The 18332-nt window shown below is 32.0% G+C and overlaps 1 protein-coding gene across 9 annotated transcripts in view; it reads right to left on the bottom strand.

The window, feature by feature from the left end:
- Positions 1 to 18332, bottom strand: part of LOC118190788 (E3 ubiquitin-protein ligase LRSAM1-like) — a 153963-nt gene that overhangs the window by 1389 nt on the left and 134242 nt on the right. For all 9 annotated transcript variants that reach the window (XM_085824893.1, XM_085824892.1, XM_035361564.2 and 6 more), the window contains 2 exons: positions 9367 to 9498; positions 415 to 639 (listed from right to left, as the gene is read on the bottom strand). In XM_085824893.1, the coding sequence (XP_085681019.1) occupies positions 415 to 639; positions 9367 to 9498 (357 nt within the window). The remainder of the gene's footprint in view (positions 1 to 414; positions 640 to 9366; positions 9499 to 18332) is intronic.

Genomic DNA, 18332 nt, shown 5'->3' with positions numbered 1-18332 from the left:
CCACATTTATAGGTCTTTTTCATACATACTTCTTCACACAACATTAAATTATAAGGGTTTGAAAAATGCCACATTATTTAGCAATTATTCTTCAGTTCCTGAAACACTATTTTTGGCTTTTTTCAAAGAGATGTCTTAATATTTCAGGTTAAATATTCTATACAGGTAAAATGGATATAAGTAGAACTTGCAAAGAAAGTGAAATAACAATCTCTATTTTTATTTATTTATTTTAAAAGTTCTGAAATGTTTAAGAAACTACCTGTATACTACAAAAAGTGGGCAGTAACTTTACAGCACTTGCTTCATGTTAGTTAGCACACATAGAAAATTACAGTATGTTTAACTAATATTGTTCTTAGTAAATAATATCTGAAGAATGATTAATAAAATTCATATAATCTAATATATTACCTCTACATCCAAACAGATTACACATTCAGTTTGACACCACAGCTTTGCTTCTGTGTCTGGAGATAAAAGAGGAGCAGATGGTTGTACCTCAGTTGGTGACTCATCAGGTGGTGCAGAGGGTTTGGGCATATCAGGGGTTTTTGAACCATCACCTCCTACATTTTTGAAATTTTCTAGTGCTTTAGCCAAAATTTCATCACACATATCTTCATCCAGGACACCAATCTTAAAAGAGATCATATTTAAATATGCACTTTTCTAATCATGCAAAATATAAAATTAGGGTAATAATTGCAATGTATGTAGCATGGTATCCAAGTACTTAAAAACTGCTAATACACAACAGGTTGCAAGTTTGGAAAGTATGTAATAGATTAATAAGTGAATCAATGATATAACATATGTGCTTGTGACAAATAGTGTATTCAGATGGCAATGTTTATTAACAGACAATTCAATTTGCACACCATGCAGATGGTTAAGAAAATTATTTTGAGGATGCAAAAAAAGAAAAATGATTAACTATGATAAACATTGAACACTGATCAGGGCCGCCTATGTACCCAGACTGTTTTCGCCACCCCGTCCCTCCCCCCTTCTCTAGAGTACAAAATGAAGATCGTTGGAATGGAATACAATTTATGTAAATTTCTACCTTTTCCAAAGAATAATTTTTCAGCAAATTTGTCTTAAAAATAAATTTTTTTTCAGTTATAAAACTTAAAAAGTCAATGTCTTAATATAAAATAGACCTAATTTTTAACGAAATCGTCTTAAAAATAAAAAGAAAAATTAGTAAAATTGTGGGAACTAAATCAAACTGATTTAAAAAAAAAACTTACTTTATAGTAGTGAAAAAAAGAACATGGGAGCTTTAAAACACTTCTCAAATTGTTTTTAGGATAAAAGTTAAAATTGCACTCTCCGAGATTTTGTTTCCGAATTTTTTTTTAATACACTATTAAGGTCTTATGGTATCGCACAATTCGTGTTCAACAGAAAAAGTTGCCAAAGCCGATAATCTTTCCTGACTCATGGATGATCTAAGATAGTTTTTTATCAACTTGAGCTTGGAGAATGAATGTTCTCCAGCTGCAACAGTGACCGGTAAGGTCAAGAAAATTCTAATTAAGTACAGTTAAATTGGGAAAAGATGACGATAAATTATTTTCTAGTATGTATTCAAGAATTCCAATTGTATTCATATTAGTTTTAAGATGGAGTAATTGCATAGCTTTAATTTCTTCGAATAATTCCTCCCCATTAATGTCGCTATGATTTAGCTTCTTCTCTGTCAAGGCTAGTTCCGCTTCGGCACAGTGGGCTTTTAATTCATTGTCTCTAAGGTCCCCATATTTGTGTACATTATATAAAATTTTGAAGATGTTAATATATTGGTATAATAATTGAAATCTCTCATTTATAGCCCCAATCGTTGCATCCAAAATTTTAAAGTTGGCTTTAAAAGAGCTATCTGGATCTAAAATGCTTTTGTTCTTGTGTTTGTAATTAGAATTTCTTTCTCTTCTTCCAATGTGTTTTGCTGCAGAAGGAGGAAATTCTGCTTCTAGTTTAACTTCGGCAGCAATTTACTTTGCAGCATCCATAACTATTTTGAAATGTTTGTCACATCTTATTCGAACAAAGTAGTCTTTTAAATTTTCTAGAGCTTCGTCTGAAGATTTAATGTTTAATTTTGGACTTTGTATAAGTTTACTCACTACGTTGGCTTTATTAAGAATTGCATGCCAGATTATTGTTGAAAATATAAATTTAAAGGTACTGATTTTTTTACCCAGTGAATTTGCCAAAGTTCTCGTAATTATATCCCTAGTTGCATCATCTTTTAATTCTGCTAGAGCATCATATATTTCACCTAATTGTGTTCTAAGTGGTGTGATTGCTTCTATATGACTTCTGTATCTGTTAATGGCTTTAATGTAAGTTTTGGAATATACGCTAATAAAATACTCCATCTATAATTTGATACTGAGAAGTAAACGTACAGTTCCTGAATTAAGTTTTAAAAATCAACTGTTTTGAAGCTTATTTTAGCAGATTTGTTCACAACAAGATTTAAACTAAGAGCTATACAAGGAATAAAAAATGCACGGGACAAGCATCCAAAATTTTTTTCTGTAGTCCTATGTGTTTTCCTCGCATATTAGACCCATTGTCATAACCTTGTCCACGTAAATTATTCATATCCAGTTTTAGCTCTTGAAGTCTTTTTACTATAAACTCATATAATCCTTGACCAGTTGTATCTGTAATTGGGCAGAATCCCAAAAAATGTTCAAAACTCATAACTGGTGTGGCGCAAGGAACACATCGAATTATAACAGTTATTTCAGTATATGAAATATCTGGGGTACAATCGAGAATTATAGAAAATATTTTGCATGTCGTATTCTGTCTAATATTTGTTCTTGTATAGTTGTTGCCAATAACTGAATCATTTTGTTTTGGTGTTCCCAACCTAGATAGTGAGGTGCGTTTTTGTAATTTTTGGATTGTATTCTACGTAAATGTTCGGAAAGAACTGCGTCAAATTTGAAAATCATTTGAGTCAATTGAAGGAAATTTCAATTATCTGGCTGAAACAGTTTTAGTGATGAACCCATAAAGGCCAAGCACTGATGAGATAAATATCTGACAATAAGCATCAATCTTTCAATAATGACACGCCCATGATTTTTTTCCAGTTCATATAATAAGTATGGACGAGTCGATTGTTGTACCGTTTTTCAGTGCTACACTCAAATCATGCATTTATTTAGTATATAAAATATGGATTAATCTGTTCTCATGTTTTTTCAAGATCAAGGATAAGTGTTGCGAATCGCTTAATCCTTCTTCACCATATATAGGCTCCTTTTTCTCTGTGACATTGGTGCAATACAGTTTACATGGAGCACAGAAAACACTATTTGATGATAAAGAATATAATAACCAAGGATGGTGGATTTTTTCACCATTGCTTAAAGTATGCAAAAAATATGACTCTTGAAAATTTTTTATTTTGCTTATCTCTGGGAAAACTATGTTTTGAACTTGACTTAAGAAATTTTCAATTATATATTGTACCTGACTGTGGGTTAGGTTTACAGGCCTTTTACCAGGGTCGTCAGAAACTAGGCAAAGAGTGTCGTCTTTTTTCTAAAGATTTAAAAGTAGTTAAAGCATCCACGTCCATACCTGTTTCAGTTGTCTGCTCTACTTTTTCCTTCTTCCACTCTTCTCTTTTCTCTTATTTGTGATTATCAACATCATGATTTTTTGCAGTAAACGAAATGTCTTTCCCTGCTTCACAGCACACTACAGATTCATGTCTTAGGCACCCGGTACCCACAGAAGTAGATGCAACAAAATTTACAATATTTACATTGTCATTATTACTTACATTTCTTAAAATTTCTGTTGTTGAATTGTCACTTTTAATATCACTATTATCACTTCCAGTTTTCAAATATTTTTCTAAGGCACCACTTTGTTGTTGCTGTTCTTCAAGTCTAGCTTTCTTCTTTTGATAACCTGACAGTCTTTTAGTTTTTCTGTCAGACATTTTTAAAGGTCGAAAATGAAAACCTAAATAGCAATATACAAAATTGCACTGAATCTACACACATTTTTGGTAAAAATATTGTAAGTATCAATGTAAAAAAAATGGTAACACTTTTTAAAGTGCAAAGTACAAAAAGTCAGTATATTCATTAAAATATAACATCTTCACATCGCACATGCAAAATCGGCAAAACTATGCGATTGCATGAGGTTGTTTAAAATAATATTGAAATTTGTTACCTCACACTTGCAGTGATAGAGACACTAAGTGTTTAAAGTAACCCATAGCAAGTGTTGCTTAATGAATAACTTACGGATTCAAAAAAACTGAAACGACACTATTTACACCATTCTTTGCATATACTATATACAAATTTACAACACAACTGTAAGAAAATTAAGGCACAGTTGAAATATATCTGCACATGTGCACGGTGATGTCTCCTTTTCGTATGCCGAGTCTCTAGGAGGGGGGCAAGAATGCTGTCCTCGTAAAAGGGGGAAGGCATCTGTTTGCCACAGCAATTATTAAGCAACAATTGGTTATTTTCGCAAACTAATAACCCCAATTATTAGTTTGGTCCACTGTAATATTTTTCAATCATCAATTCTTTGCTGCATCGGCCAATATTCCATAACCCAATAAAGAACAAAATTTGACGACTTAAGTGTTTATTTGCTTATGTTATAATACTGTAATACAATACAAATTTGTGAAGAAATACGTTTGGCTTATTTTCATTATTAAAGCTTGATGAGTTTTGGGAGATTTATTTTTAATAAAACTCGATGAGTATGATTTTTTGCTTAAGGATCGGCGGTCCGCAGCTGCCTCTCTTAATCAGCGGCCTGTATGTTTTGGATACACCGCATGCATGGTAGCAGCGGCCCTGACACCGATATCGATTAAATGACACTTTCATGGTTTAAATTCTGAAAATATGCTTTTAGGTATGATATAATTCTGATAATCTGCTCATCCTGTGTCCAACAAATATCCTTGTCGCAGCATACTAAAATTCATGGAGTATGGATCAGGTCTTCCTGAGTTAATTTACATTTCTCCACTTGTAATTTATACATTAAAATTCCATTGTTTGTACATAGATAACTACCAGACCATACCCAAAAGAATTATTTTATCCTGTTTCACAGAATACAAAACTGTCTTATGTTTAGTACAATTATATGCAAAGAAAACAATGTTCAATTTGAAGAATATATTTTGTGGAATTTTTTCATTCCTTTCTTGCAAACTTGCATCAAAATATAAAAGAATTGATACATACACCAGCAAAATTACTTTCACAGAAATTTTTATGCTCTTATACCAAAACGGGGAAGGAAGGATAAATGAATTGTTTGTAAAAAGTTTAAAGTGAAGTTATAAGGTACGTTCTCCCTCCTTTTGCATGCCTTCATAGTGTAACAGTAGCACACTCGGCACATATTTGAGAGGTCAAGGTTCAAGTCCTGGTGAAGGCACTGCTCGCTTGAAAATAACCTATGTCTCTACAGTGGCAACCCAAACTAAAAAGTGGTGGATGATGATTCTTCACCACCAGGATTTGGTTATTGGGTTACCTAATCCTGTCATCCTTTAAAAAGGGGAGTATATAAAGTATTTTCCCCTCCTTTCTGCATACCTTCATGGTGTAATGGTAGTGTTGGAAAATATAACTTATTGTAAACCTTTTACTGCATCATCTCTCCTCCTTGAAATGTTTATTTAGTTTAGTCCTTATTTTAATGTAATATAGTAGTTACTTCTACTTTTTCTTATTGCCACTGTTCGCGATGAGAACGGACTGTTTGAACCTAATTGAGATGCAAAAACGAAATGTGATGTTACGTCATCTGAAAAGCCGATTCGTGCCGCTAGCTGATTGGTTGCCGTGAGATGACGTCATGCATACTTCTAGGTATAAGTATCTGGCGTCGCTCTGGCTCAGCCCTTCTAGTCTTCTTCTAGTTCCTGCTTTCCTGGCACTTGAGTGAGCAGTTTCCAGCACCTTCAGAAGGATGCATGCAGTCCAGTGAATAAAGTGCCTTGGTTCCGGTTTGCGGGATGGCTGTTCTTGAATAAAGTTCCTTGGTGCCTGTCCGCGGGATGATTGTTTCGGAATGAGTTCCTTGGTTCACATCCATAAGATGATTGTTCCAGAATAAATTTCCTTGGTTCTAGAGGCTACCATATGAGTGACTGCTGCGGGCAGCATCCATGTTCTTCAATGAAGGCGGCAATTAAAACACGTGAGTGGCGATTCCTCGTGCAAACGGAGTTAGGCCGGTTTTAAGTGCTTTTAAGAACTTGATTTAAATTTCAGGTGTTTTCTCAACCATTGATCATGGACGTTTTGAATGTGTAGCCAACTTCATTTTTAAACCGCATAATTAATGTTTAGGACATTTTTGTTTGTATTCAATGCCAGTGTTTTGGAGACCAGGTAAAAATATTATTTGATGAATGATGGTTATATTATATTTTTCCTAAGACTCTGGTATTGTTGAAATTTATTTTCTGTGTTTTTATTCTTTATTATATTGTTAATAAATTGGTTAAGTTCAAAATCTCTTATTGTCTTCAATGTCTGCACAACATGATATCTCAGGGAGCTTTTATTGCTACTACTGCTAAATGTTTAATTTCTTTAAACTTTAAACTTTGCTTTAGCATCAGGTGGAACACTTAGCACATATTCAAGAGGACCAGGTTTGAGTCCTAGTGAAGACACAGCTTCTGGTTCTATTCAATAAAATATTGAGGTCAGTGTTGCAAATATGACTCTTTGTAACCCCTTTTCTGCATCATCTCTCCTTGAAATAATTCTAACTTTTACATAAGGTTTAGTTTTTATTTTAAAGGCATATAGCAATTACTTCTACTTCGTTTTCACTGCCACTGTTTGTATGTAGCGTATTCGGAAACTAAGTACCGTTTCATTCTAACGCCGTCGCACCGCTGTGGTAGGCGTCCCGCGCATGCGCACTAGTCTTTCTTGTTCACTGACTTTCAATTGTTGCCATTTTGGTTGCTCTATGTTGTGTTTTCAGTTTGCTGTGCACATTCAAAAATTCAATTAGTTCTCCTGCTGACTGTGAGATTTATGCCGTGATTAAATTTTTGAATGGGAGGAATGTTAAACTGGCCGAAATTTATCATCAAGTGACAGAAGTTTATGGTGAATACAAGTAGTGGAATGGTGAGAAAGTGGGTAAGAATGTTTAATGCAGGTCGAACAAATGTCCACGCTGAGGCTCGGAGTGGTCGGCCTTCTGTTGTCACCGATGATTTGGTAAGGAAAGTTGATGAAGCAATTCATGAGAACAGACGCTTCACAATGACAACTCTTTCAGAGGTATTTCCACAAATTTCACGTACTGTTTTGTTCGAAATTGTGTCTGACCGCTTGAATTATCGCAAACTGTGTTTCCGATGGGTTCCAAAAATGCTCACTGATGTTCACGAAACAAAGCGACTTGGTAGTGCCCTGACATTTCTCACACGGTACAGTGATGAGGGAGAAAACTTTTTAAACCAAATTGTGACAGGTAATGAAACTTGGGTCTGTCATTTCACACCAGAATCGAAACAACAATCGATGGAGTGAAGACACACTCATTCTCCAAAAAAAACAAAAGTTCAAAGTGACAATGTCATCACAAAAAATCACGTGCACTGTCTTCTGGGATAGGAAAGGCGTTTCGCTTACTGAATTTCTTCCCAGAGGTGAAACCATTAATGCGGCACGATATTGTGAGACTTTAACAAAACTAAGGCGTGCCATTCAAAACAAATGAAGAGGAATGCTCAGTAAAGGAATTGTGTTGCTCCATGACAAAGCTCGACCCCATACTGCTGGTGTTACTCAATCGTTCATTCGAGATTTTCATTGGGAGCAGTTCGATCACCTGCCTTACAGCCCGGACTTGGCGCCGTCCGACTATCACTTGTTCCTGCACATGAAGCGCGAACTTGGTGGCAAGCGCTTTGGATCTGACGATGACACGAAAAATGTTGTGGAGTTGTGGTTATCGAAACTGGCGGGAAATTTCTTTGACGATGGTATACAAAAACTGGTCACCCGCTATGACAAGTGTTTGATCATTGGCGGAAACTATGTTGAAAAATAGTTTAAGACATGTATTTTAAAGTAAAAATAAAATTGGATTCGAAAAAATTGCTTTACTATTTTTTTTTTTCAAAACGGTACTTAGTTTCTGAATACGCCTCGTATTTAGAATGGACTGTTCCAGCCTAATTAAGATGCAAAAACGAAACTCAAAGCTACGTCATCTGGAAAGCAGAGTCGTGCCGACAGCTGATTGGTTGTCATGAGATGACGTCATGTCTACTTCATGTATAAATATCTGTCATTGCTTTGGCTTAACCCTTGTTGTTTCTGTTTTCATCGCTCCTTGTGTGCTGTTCTAGCTTCCATTCAGAGACATTTTTGTGATGAGTGTCATCCAGCGTTAAGTGCCTCTTTAGTGATGTGGTTCTGGGCCAGTTTGGGTTTTACCATGGTTAAGCGGTGATAAATCTAGGTTGTGGTTCCTGGTGAGCAACTGCCGTGGGCAGCAACCTGTTCCAAGGTTAAGCGGCGATAAATCTCAAGTTGTGTTTTCCGGTGAATAACTGCTGTAGGCGGCATCATTAACACAAGTGTGTTTAAGTTCTAGCAGCCATGTTTTTCCAAGCTGTAATTTCCTGTGAGCAACTGCAGTGAGCAGTATTTACAAATTCAAGTACATTCAAGGTTTAATTTTTCAGGTGCCTTCTTGGCCAAAAGCATAGACCTATTTAGTCAAGTGAATTTCAAATTAACCGTGTAGTTTTTGTTCTGTGATATGTTTTTCGTAAGTTATTGAATGCCAGTATTCATAGAACAGGTAATATATTTATTGTATCATTAATAGTGTAATATTTTTTAAAGGAAAAACCCTTGGGGTTTAATGAATAATTAACTAAGTGTAATTTTTGACAATGATTATGTTACACTCTTATTTCTGGTATTAATCAAATTTATTTATTGTATTTTTATTTATATATATATATTGTTAATAAATTGGTTAAGTTTAAAACTTTTGTCATCTATGTCTGCACAGTACATAATCTTAGCATGTTTCTATTGTAATAATTATTTCTGCTAAATGTTTTCTATTACTTTAAACTTTGCTTTTGCATCAGCCAGAACTTCCAATAACATAGTTACTGCTTCTAAGACAGATTTATAATAACAACAGTTATAATCTTGATAATTATGTAACTATGCTACATATCTCATATACATGCATTTTTTAACAATAAAATAATAAAGGAAATATTAATCGATCTATCAATCAAAACAAATACGAAGAAAATGATTTGAATGTAAAATATATTACTGCTTTCAAGTCTTTCACAGTATAATTGACTAATTGTGAAAATGTAACTCCCTTCACTGCAAACAGAGGTAAGTAGCTATGCGCTGAAGCTTCCATCAAAACATATTTTACTTCAGAGTCCATTTCAAGCTCCTAAAATGAAATATTTTTACTGTTAATTGCACACTTTTTATCTACTAGTAAACATAATTCATTCAAAAATTGATTTCTTAAAATTTTCTTTATGAGGTAACTTCATAATTTGTAGCTGCCATGTTAACTATATATATTAAAATATACTGCAAGCTGAGTAATTAAGCAATGCAAATTCTGACACTTTGCAGCAGTTTTTTGGGAGGATATACATATTATTAAACTTAAATAATTAGTGCGAAAAACAATAAACATGTACAAATTTTCCCCTAAAAAATCTACAACTAAAACTGCAGTGATATTCAAGGAAGCTTAGAGATAGTTGCAAGAATTCATTTTACTTAATGCAATGGCTATCTTCCAAACAAAGGTTGCTTTTAAAAAAGATTTTTAAGAGAAATTCACTCATATTTAAGTAACACAAATCGCATGAAGCCGACCCATTACCATGGAGAATGAGATGAGTTACCGGTTTTAGCTGTTTGACCACTGATGGAATCTATAGCCATAATACAATATGAGCTTGATTCATTTAACATTTCAAAGGTGTTAAGCCAATAGATGTAAAAGCATTATCTGATGACACCTTTCAAGAACACTTACAAAAGCATTTGTGAAATTTTGAAGGTTGTACATCCATCAATTCATCAAAGCTGCACTAGTCTGCCATTTCCAGTTTAGTTTTATTGATTTTTAAAAGTTTTAATTGACATTATAAAAATTTCGAAGGAATTCTTGGTAACCATGAAGATTTTAAGGAAATTTCCAGAATACCAGAAGGCTGCAATATGTGTATTAAGTCATAAGCATCTGAAGGAAAGTATTTTATATTATAGATTTTTAAACAATTATGGAAGAATTTGGGTACTACATTCAGCATTCTCATTTTAAATAAAAGTTAATTTCTGCATTGAGTGAAACTGTTCTTCAAAAATGTTTAAAAGAATTGCATATTTTTTTTTAATGCATCAGAAAACAGTCAAACAATGTTAACACAAAAATGCTTATGCACAAAAGCAAATTTGGGATCAACAATAAATTAGTAAAATTCATTCTATAAATATGAATGTCCCCAACCACTATTAACATTATATTTTATATAACAGTTGAATAAAAGTAATTTTCTAAACACTTTTTAATTTGTAAAGTATTAGAAATTTATTAAAAAGAACCCTCAGGTTATAAGACACCATATAACAACACTCATCTCTTAAATATATATATATATATATATATATATATATATATATGCAGCAGGCTTAATTAACCAGTTTTCATGTGATCTGACTTTAAGTTAATAAACAAAAGGTTGGTTATTTTCAAATTGTATACAAAATAACATTTATAGCTCATGAATCAGATTTATACTATATACACGTTATATCTGCATAACAAAAAATTAAAATATGTGAACAAATACACTCTAATAAGATCAGTGAATGATGCACATGTGGAGTCATATGCAAACAACGAACTCTGGAAAAGATACACCATAATGTTTGAACACATTTGACTATGGCAAAAGAATAATCATTATGGATTTCAGCTAATAACATTCTGCAAGAAAAGGTGTAGCAGTGGCTGTAAAATAATGAATGAATTTAAAGTTCTGTTTAAAGCTTAGCATATTTGTAAAATAAAATCATGACATGCATGCTGAAAAAAGTTCATGAAGATGAAGTGGTATCTTTAAAATGCATTATGTTTATAAACAGTTTAATGTTTTCAGGAAGGAAAAAATTCTATTGAATATCATGCTTGAAGTGATAAGTCAATGAATAAATATAAGACATAAACTAAGAAATTTAGAACTAATTTTTTAAAAAGACCTAAAATTGAAATTCATAATTAATAAATTTCAAATAATCTTATAAATGCAGTAAAGAATTAAAAAATATTAAAACTATTGAAACAGGCAATACCCCAATTAAAAAAATTGACATTTAAAGAAATGACATTTAAAGAAAAACAAACACAATAGAAGAGAAATTCAATCAACTTTAATGTCACTTCGTCAGGAGAAGGAACCCTGAAAACGATTGAAATTTCGGTGCTACTTTGGTAGACAGTTGCACGGATTTTGGCGAGCGATACGACTTATGGTAAACCCATTGCTAGACAAGTTATTTATGGTAGCTGATACTTTGTTGTCATTTCATTTTTTTAAAAATGTGTTTTATTATGCATAAATTCCGTGTGTTAAACATTATTTATGGCTTCTAAATATTAAAAATCAATTTAGTTTTGCATTTTTACTTGAAATTAAAATTTTATTGTTTATGTAATTTTATGTTGTGGACAATGCAATAAATGATGTCACATTACTTAACATCATTTATTATAAATCTATAAATTTAATCTAATGTTTTAAACATAATTTATGGCTGTTAAATATTAAAATACAATTTAATTTTGCATATTTTTAAAAAGGATTTTTATTTACATAATTTCGAATTCCTTAGATTACATTTTTCAAATTTTTTTCGTTGATATATAAATTATGATTCCGATTTTTTGGTGGTACTTATCAATATACGACAGGTTAAATACCAAAAAAGTGTAGGTACACATTTTTCTTTTACTTTATAATTGTATACTTAATTTTTATTAAAAAAATTAATACACTGTTTTCAAAAATTGCCGAGATATTTATTGCCACATATGTTTTAATGTTAAATAATTATATCTTATAAAACTTATTTTAAAGAATTTAAATTTAAGTAATATTTTACTTCTTTTACACGTTGGTATGATGTTTTTAATTCGTTCAATTTAAGTAATACAGTACAAAGTCTGTAATCTGCATGTCCATTATCCGGAAGATCTATAATCCGGACCTCAAAGCCATAAACTTTTTTTTTGTATGCTTTACGCATGCGCATTTAACCCATTAATGAGCCTGCCCCTTGGAACGAAATGCTTTGAAAATGGGCGTGTTGTCAGTCAACAAACACCTCCAAAAAAAAAAAAAAAAAATCGCTTTCATTTTCTGAAATCTCTCTAAGATGGCCCAGCCTAGGGCAGTATGTTTGCTTCCTCTTAGTGTGATGGATAAGCCATAAAATTGCCTCCCTGCTATTGAATGGCAAGAAGTACTTGTTGCATTTAGTTTCGTCTCCCTCCTCTTTTTTGTACATGTAGCCTGTAGACTTGTTTCTTTTAATATGTGACTTCCAAATTTTCCGAAATCTTTTTAGAATTTTAGCTTCCAAGCTTGTAAATTTTCAATTATTCGACATGTTTTATTGGGCAGTATTTTAAGAAAGATCATTATTTATTTTGTTACACAATTTTTTTACTCTTTACTTACCTATTTTATTTAGTTTTAGTAGGCCAATTTATTTTGGGAAATTAAATTTTAATCCACTCTTTTACCAACTCAGTTTTCATCAAATTATAAGTCCACATATATTTACGATGAGAGTACAATATTTATCAGGAATTTTTGGAAAATTTGGCATATGTATTTATATTTTAGTGTTGAATTTTTTCCACAAGTTGTTCGTTAGCAGTTGAGCTCATCCTCGTAAATGCTTGATCTTTTCAGCATGGAATTGGCAAGCAATAATCTTCCTAATGTTTTCTGGGATTTTATAGCTCTAGAATTTTGGTGGTTTTCTTCAAATATTTTAGTAAGTTTAACTATTATACAGTTGCTACTAATGCGGAATTTAAAACCAAAAATGTATTCCTTCATTGATTTGAGAGATCGCATTTCGAATTTAAATGAAAGTTTAAATGAATTTGATAAAATCTTACCACAGACTAAAATGAATTATTTCTCTGTGTTGGATGGATTTTTCTCACTTTTCCACATTTTATACATTATGCATAAAGCAGACACGCACAAAAATCCCTTTTGATTCTTATGGTGTCAGTTAAATGAATTGTAATATATATATTAACTTTCAAAATGTATTTGCTCGTTTATACATAAATTTAAAATCATGGGAGTTCCACTTACAAATTATATGACTAAATTGCAGAAATTTCTATTTTCATTTAAAATTTGTCATTATTAGCACCTCCAGCAGTTTTATGCAATCATAGGATTTTCCGAATTCTATTAGGTCTTTAACATAATTTCAAGGCCTAATAGAAAAGTGATAATATGGAAAGACTATGTCTTAAGTACCAATAGCCAAGTATTTGTAATTAAATAAGAACAAATATTGAATACCAGCTGCTTTTTTATTTCTTTTTAGTCATATAGCAAAAGATAAACAAGAATACTATTATTACATTTAAGAATTATTTAGTAAATTATTTTGCTAATGTTATATGAATGAGGAAACATGGTAAAAATGTCTTAATGATTAAATTCACCATTAAAAATCAAACGAACCCCAAAATTCCTTTTCCCCAAAACTGCGTAAAATGTTTTGATTAAATATGATTTGAATGAGTTTTCCAATTCTGTTTTGAGTGATATAAATTAGGACATAAATATTATTAAATTAGGATATAAATTATTATTAGTAATAATTTTATATTATAACTTAGCAGAATATCATTTACCGTTAAAAATTATATCTAAAAGAATTAAATTTTGTAAAAGAATAAAAAATATAATAAGCTGTTCCATTTTGTCCTCTATGCATCTATTTATATAAAAATGGAATCTGGCTAGGGAATTTATGACTTGTATATGAAGTAAATATAATAAAAATTGGTATCTTGAGAAAACTTGTCAGAGCATAAAAAACATATATTCTGTGATATTAGTGTATTAATCATACTTCTGTATACGTAAATGCAATTTATAATTACCAGCATAAGTATCATAATGGATTTTATTAAAAACGACGAAAACTGAATGCATGATGCTAGCATTATCAAACTACAGCTCTTTATCCCGTCAAGTATTGCTTGGGTCGTAACCAACACGAGTTTTATTTTTGAAATATTATTCCAAATAAAACAGGAAGCGTTAAACGATATGCAATTTAAACAATTTTATTTTTTTATAAGCATAGAAATGTTAAGTACCTTTAAATTGTACTTCATTTCTGAAACTTCTGCGGTACTATTTTTAGAACAGATCAAGGATTTTAAAGAACACGTACATTTTAGTAACATGCAACATTAATGATATAGTTCAAATGTTATTGAACAGCTGTACGATTTGTAACTGGCACTGGAAGAAGCAAAATTTATCTGATGATCCAATCTTCATTTAATGAATTAATAGAGAATGATGCAGGGTGAGCTGCTGGTCAGCATGTTAGTTACATACGAAAGCTAAACTACTTTCTTTTTTCCCCGCCAACAGTGAGGCAGCGAATCCACTGGGGCAGTTAACATAGGCAAACTACTATTTGCTTGTACAAAAACTGTATTTAAAGCTTACAGCTTATTTTAAATAAATTTCGTATACTGAATACAGCTCCCCTGAAAAGTGCTGTTTTCTATCTTATTTGTTTTAGATTTCAGATTAAAGGAAAATAATAAGTTCTGTTTCTCAGAGACGGGATTCCTGCCTGTTTGCTTTTTGTGGTTTTCTACATGTGTAATCCAGTTTCTCACTGAAAGGGCTCCACGAAGGCCCATAGCTCTCGTAAGCTTTGTTATATTTAAATAACCATAACCCTCATACTACGACAACTATCACACTAAATTAGGGTAGAAGATTTCGAAACAAGATTTTAAATAAGACTCCGGCATTCCACTGGCAGATCATCTAAAAATCGCTAAGCACAGCTAGCTCGACACGGGTTCAAATCCTGGCCAACGAGCTGGTTGCAAGGAAGTTTTCTTGGATTTTTTTACAAGTGGAATGAGAATATAAGTCAGATCCTCTTAGAAAGTTTCCTTCCTCTTGGGCAGATAAACAATTGCGTGCTTCGCTGTAATCCAAATACATTAAACCCGTCTGTATTGACAGCTATCATTCTATCTTTGTAAAGAAATATTAAGGTAAAAACATGTAAATATCAAATTTGCTTTAGACTGCAAATATTTTTAAGCAATTGACATTTTAAGCAGCTGAGCTTTTTAGTGGACTTATGAACAACTGAAAATTACAGCCCAGTTGATATAGTAATTAGCGTCGCTGACTGCCGTATCGAAGGGTCCGGCTCGAATCCTGGAGAAGGATGAATGTTTGTAAATGTATAGTGTCCGTGCAGCGTAGGGGCACTCTAAATATGCAGTGAGCCGAAAGTCCTCTCGAGAGGTTGATGGTAGGGCAACAAGAACTGAAAATTAAGAAAAAAGAACCTAAAATCAGTATAAAACTCTACCTACTATTACTAAAGCAATCTAGCAAAACCTTAATCTTTGCACTGACGTAAAATATTCTATTAATTGAAATTTGTATGAGATCTTTAACATAACTTCTGATTTCTGAGTGAAACGTCAGAAAATGTTTTCAATTATTTGAGGCATTTATTGTAAGTAAAAAAAAATTTATTCATTTTTGAAAAATGATTTTTCAATTGAAAATTTTCATTGAAAATAAGTTATTAAGATTAAGAAGATAAAAATTTAAAAAGTTTTATAACATAAGCTTTTATTCAAAACTTATAAAATTCTTAATAAGCCAAAGGCAAAAAATAATTCATGGCATATTTTAATGGGAACAAGAGATTAATTAAACTACTTTACAATTTTCAATTCATATGCAATTTATATCAAGGATTATAAAAGTGCAGACACTTAAATAACGAAATCAAACAGTCGATTTCCAATGTCAAAAATATATATAGGGCTCGACTTTTTTTTTATTATTCGTGATATAAATTTGTAAATGAATTTTGTAAAGAATATTATTTAATCTCTTATTCCTATTAATCTATATAATAAATTACAGTACTCTTCTGTTATCGGGATCGGATTAAAAAATGTATGTATGTATGCATGTATATACGGATGTATGTGTTTATGTATGCTCATATATATATATATATATATATACATACGAACGTATACATGTGTTTACACACATAAACATACAGACACATGCACATGATGTGCATACATACATTCCTGAATCCCTTCCGATACCAGAACAATAGCTAAATTAGTTTCCTTTTTTTAATTTATTAATCATTTGAGTTATAAATAAAAGCTTATTCTATAAAAATCTCCTTTTTGTATTTCTTTTTTATTTCTTAAACAGCGTCTAAAACAGAAATTCTTATTTCCTCTTCCATTCACTTTCTAACTGGTAACAAATTTCTTACACTTTAGAACCAGTGTAAGGTCGCTGTTATCATATAACATCAAGAACAGTTCTTGATCGTAAAACTTCCGGCGCTATTGAGGGTCATTCATTAACTAATGTCACCAGGGTTGGAGGGATGCTTGTCCCCTTAGGCACTTGGGGGTGAAAGTGAGACAAAAATCTGGGCTATCCGTTTTTGACGGTTCTTTTAAGTCTAACAAAAAGACGGGTCAATTTGTTTTCAAGGAGATATTTTAAATGACAATATTACGAGAGAAACCGTTAAAGAGCTTGCATAAAAGAACGAGAAAATCCAGGTCAAACCGTTAAAGGGTTAAGCATGCGCATGCGCATGCACATTGGGAGGATGTGTTTCCAGATACATTAAAAAATGCTTGGCATAATTTATGGTCAGCTGCCATATTTCATTGTGAGGACGATGAAGATGATAGCCACGAAGTTGAAGGTTTTCGGACATCGCAAACTAAAGGTGTTTTCCAGTTATTGGATTTTGTAAAGAAATGTGGAGAAGCAGTTATAAATGAAGATGATATAACAGAAGTTTTTCATTGCGACGACAATGCCCCAATCATCAATCAATTAACAGACGGCAAAATCTGTAGCATGGTTCTCGATCTAGGAAATACCGCTTCTGATAGGTGGAACTTGTAACTGAACAAGAAATTATGTCTGTTTATAGAATTAAAGAGAAAGTATTAGCACAAAAAACGAAGCAATAAAGTAAACAAATAAATTTTAAGCTTTTTTGGGGTAATTTGATACTCTTTAGATCATAATTGCTCTTTATTTCATAAATTACGGTTTAATATTTTTAATTGTATAATTTCTGCATGCCATCTTATCAGATTTAAATTGATGATCTAGAATCTGGAAAAAACCCTAACCCGGAATCGCCAAAATCCCGATAAGTCCGGATTACGGACTTTGTACCGTATATTAATTCTTTTAAAAGTTGGTATGATGTTTTTAATTCGATATTCAATTTAAGTAATATTTTAATCCAATTAAACGTTGGCACAATGTTTTTATAGTGGTGTTTTTATTTTATTTCTTTGCTATACAGTACGAAGTCCGTAATTCGGACGTCTATTATCCGAATGATCTATAATCCGGACCTCAAAGCCACAAACTTATGCATGCACGTTTCATGCGAGCATCCGCTATGCATGTGCATAAAGCCAGTAAATTGTTTACTCATGCGCGCTTCCAATAGTGAAGAAAGTAACAGAGAACGTTATTGAAAACGAAAAAATTTCGATTGACAAGTTAGTCAGTATTCTTAACACAGCAATTACAGGACTTGAACAGTGGAACTTTGTAACTCAACAAGAAATTATGTATGTTTATAGAATTAAAGAGAAAGTATTAGCACAAAAAAATGAAGCAACTTAAACAACTTACATTGAAAGAAATGTTTACTAAAATAAACAAATAAATATTAAGCTTTTTTTTAAGTTTTTTTAAGTTTTTTTTAAATTTAATAATAAGCTTTTGTGTGTGTGTGTGTGTGAGAGAGAGAGAGAGTTTTGTTACCCTTTAGATCATAATTGCTCTTTATTTCATGAATTATGGATTCATATTTTTAATTGTATAATTTCTGCATGCCATCTTACCAGATTTAAATTGAGGATCTATAATCCGGAAAAAC

The sequence above is a fragment of the Stegodyphus dumicola genome, chromosome 10, assembly GCF_044657685.1.
Source record: "Stegodyphus dumicola isolate Sdum_Otavi_A_Nest chromosome 10, ASM4465768v1".
Lineage (NCBI taxonomy): Eukaryota > Metazoa > Arthropoda > Arachnida > Araneae > Eresidae > Stegodyphus > Stegodyphus dumicola.
This window is presented reverse-complemented; position numbering and strand designations above follow the sequence as displayed.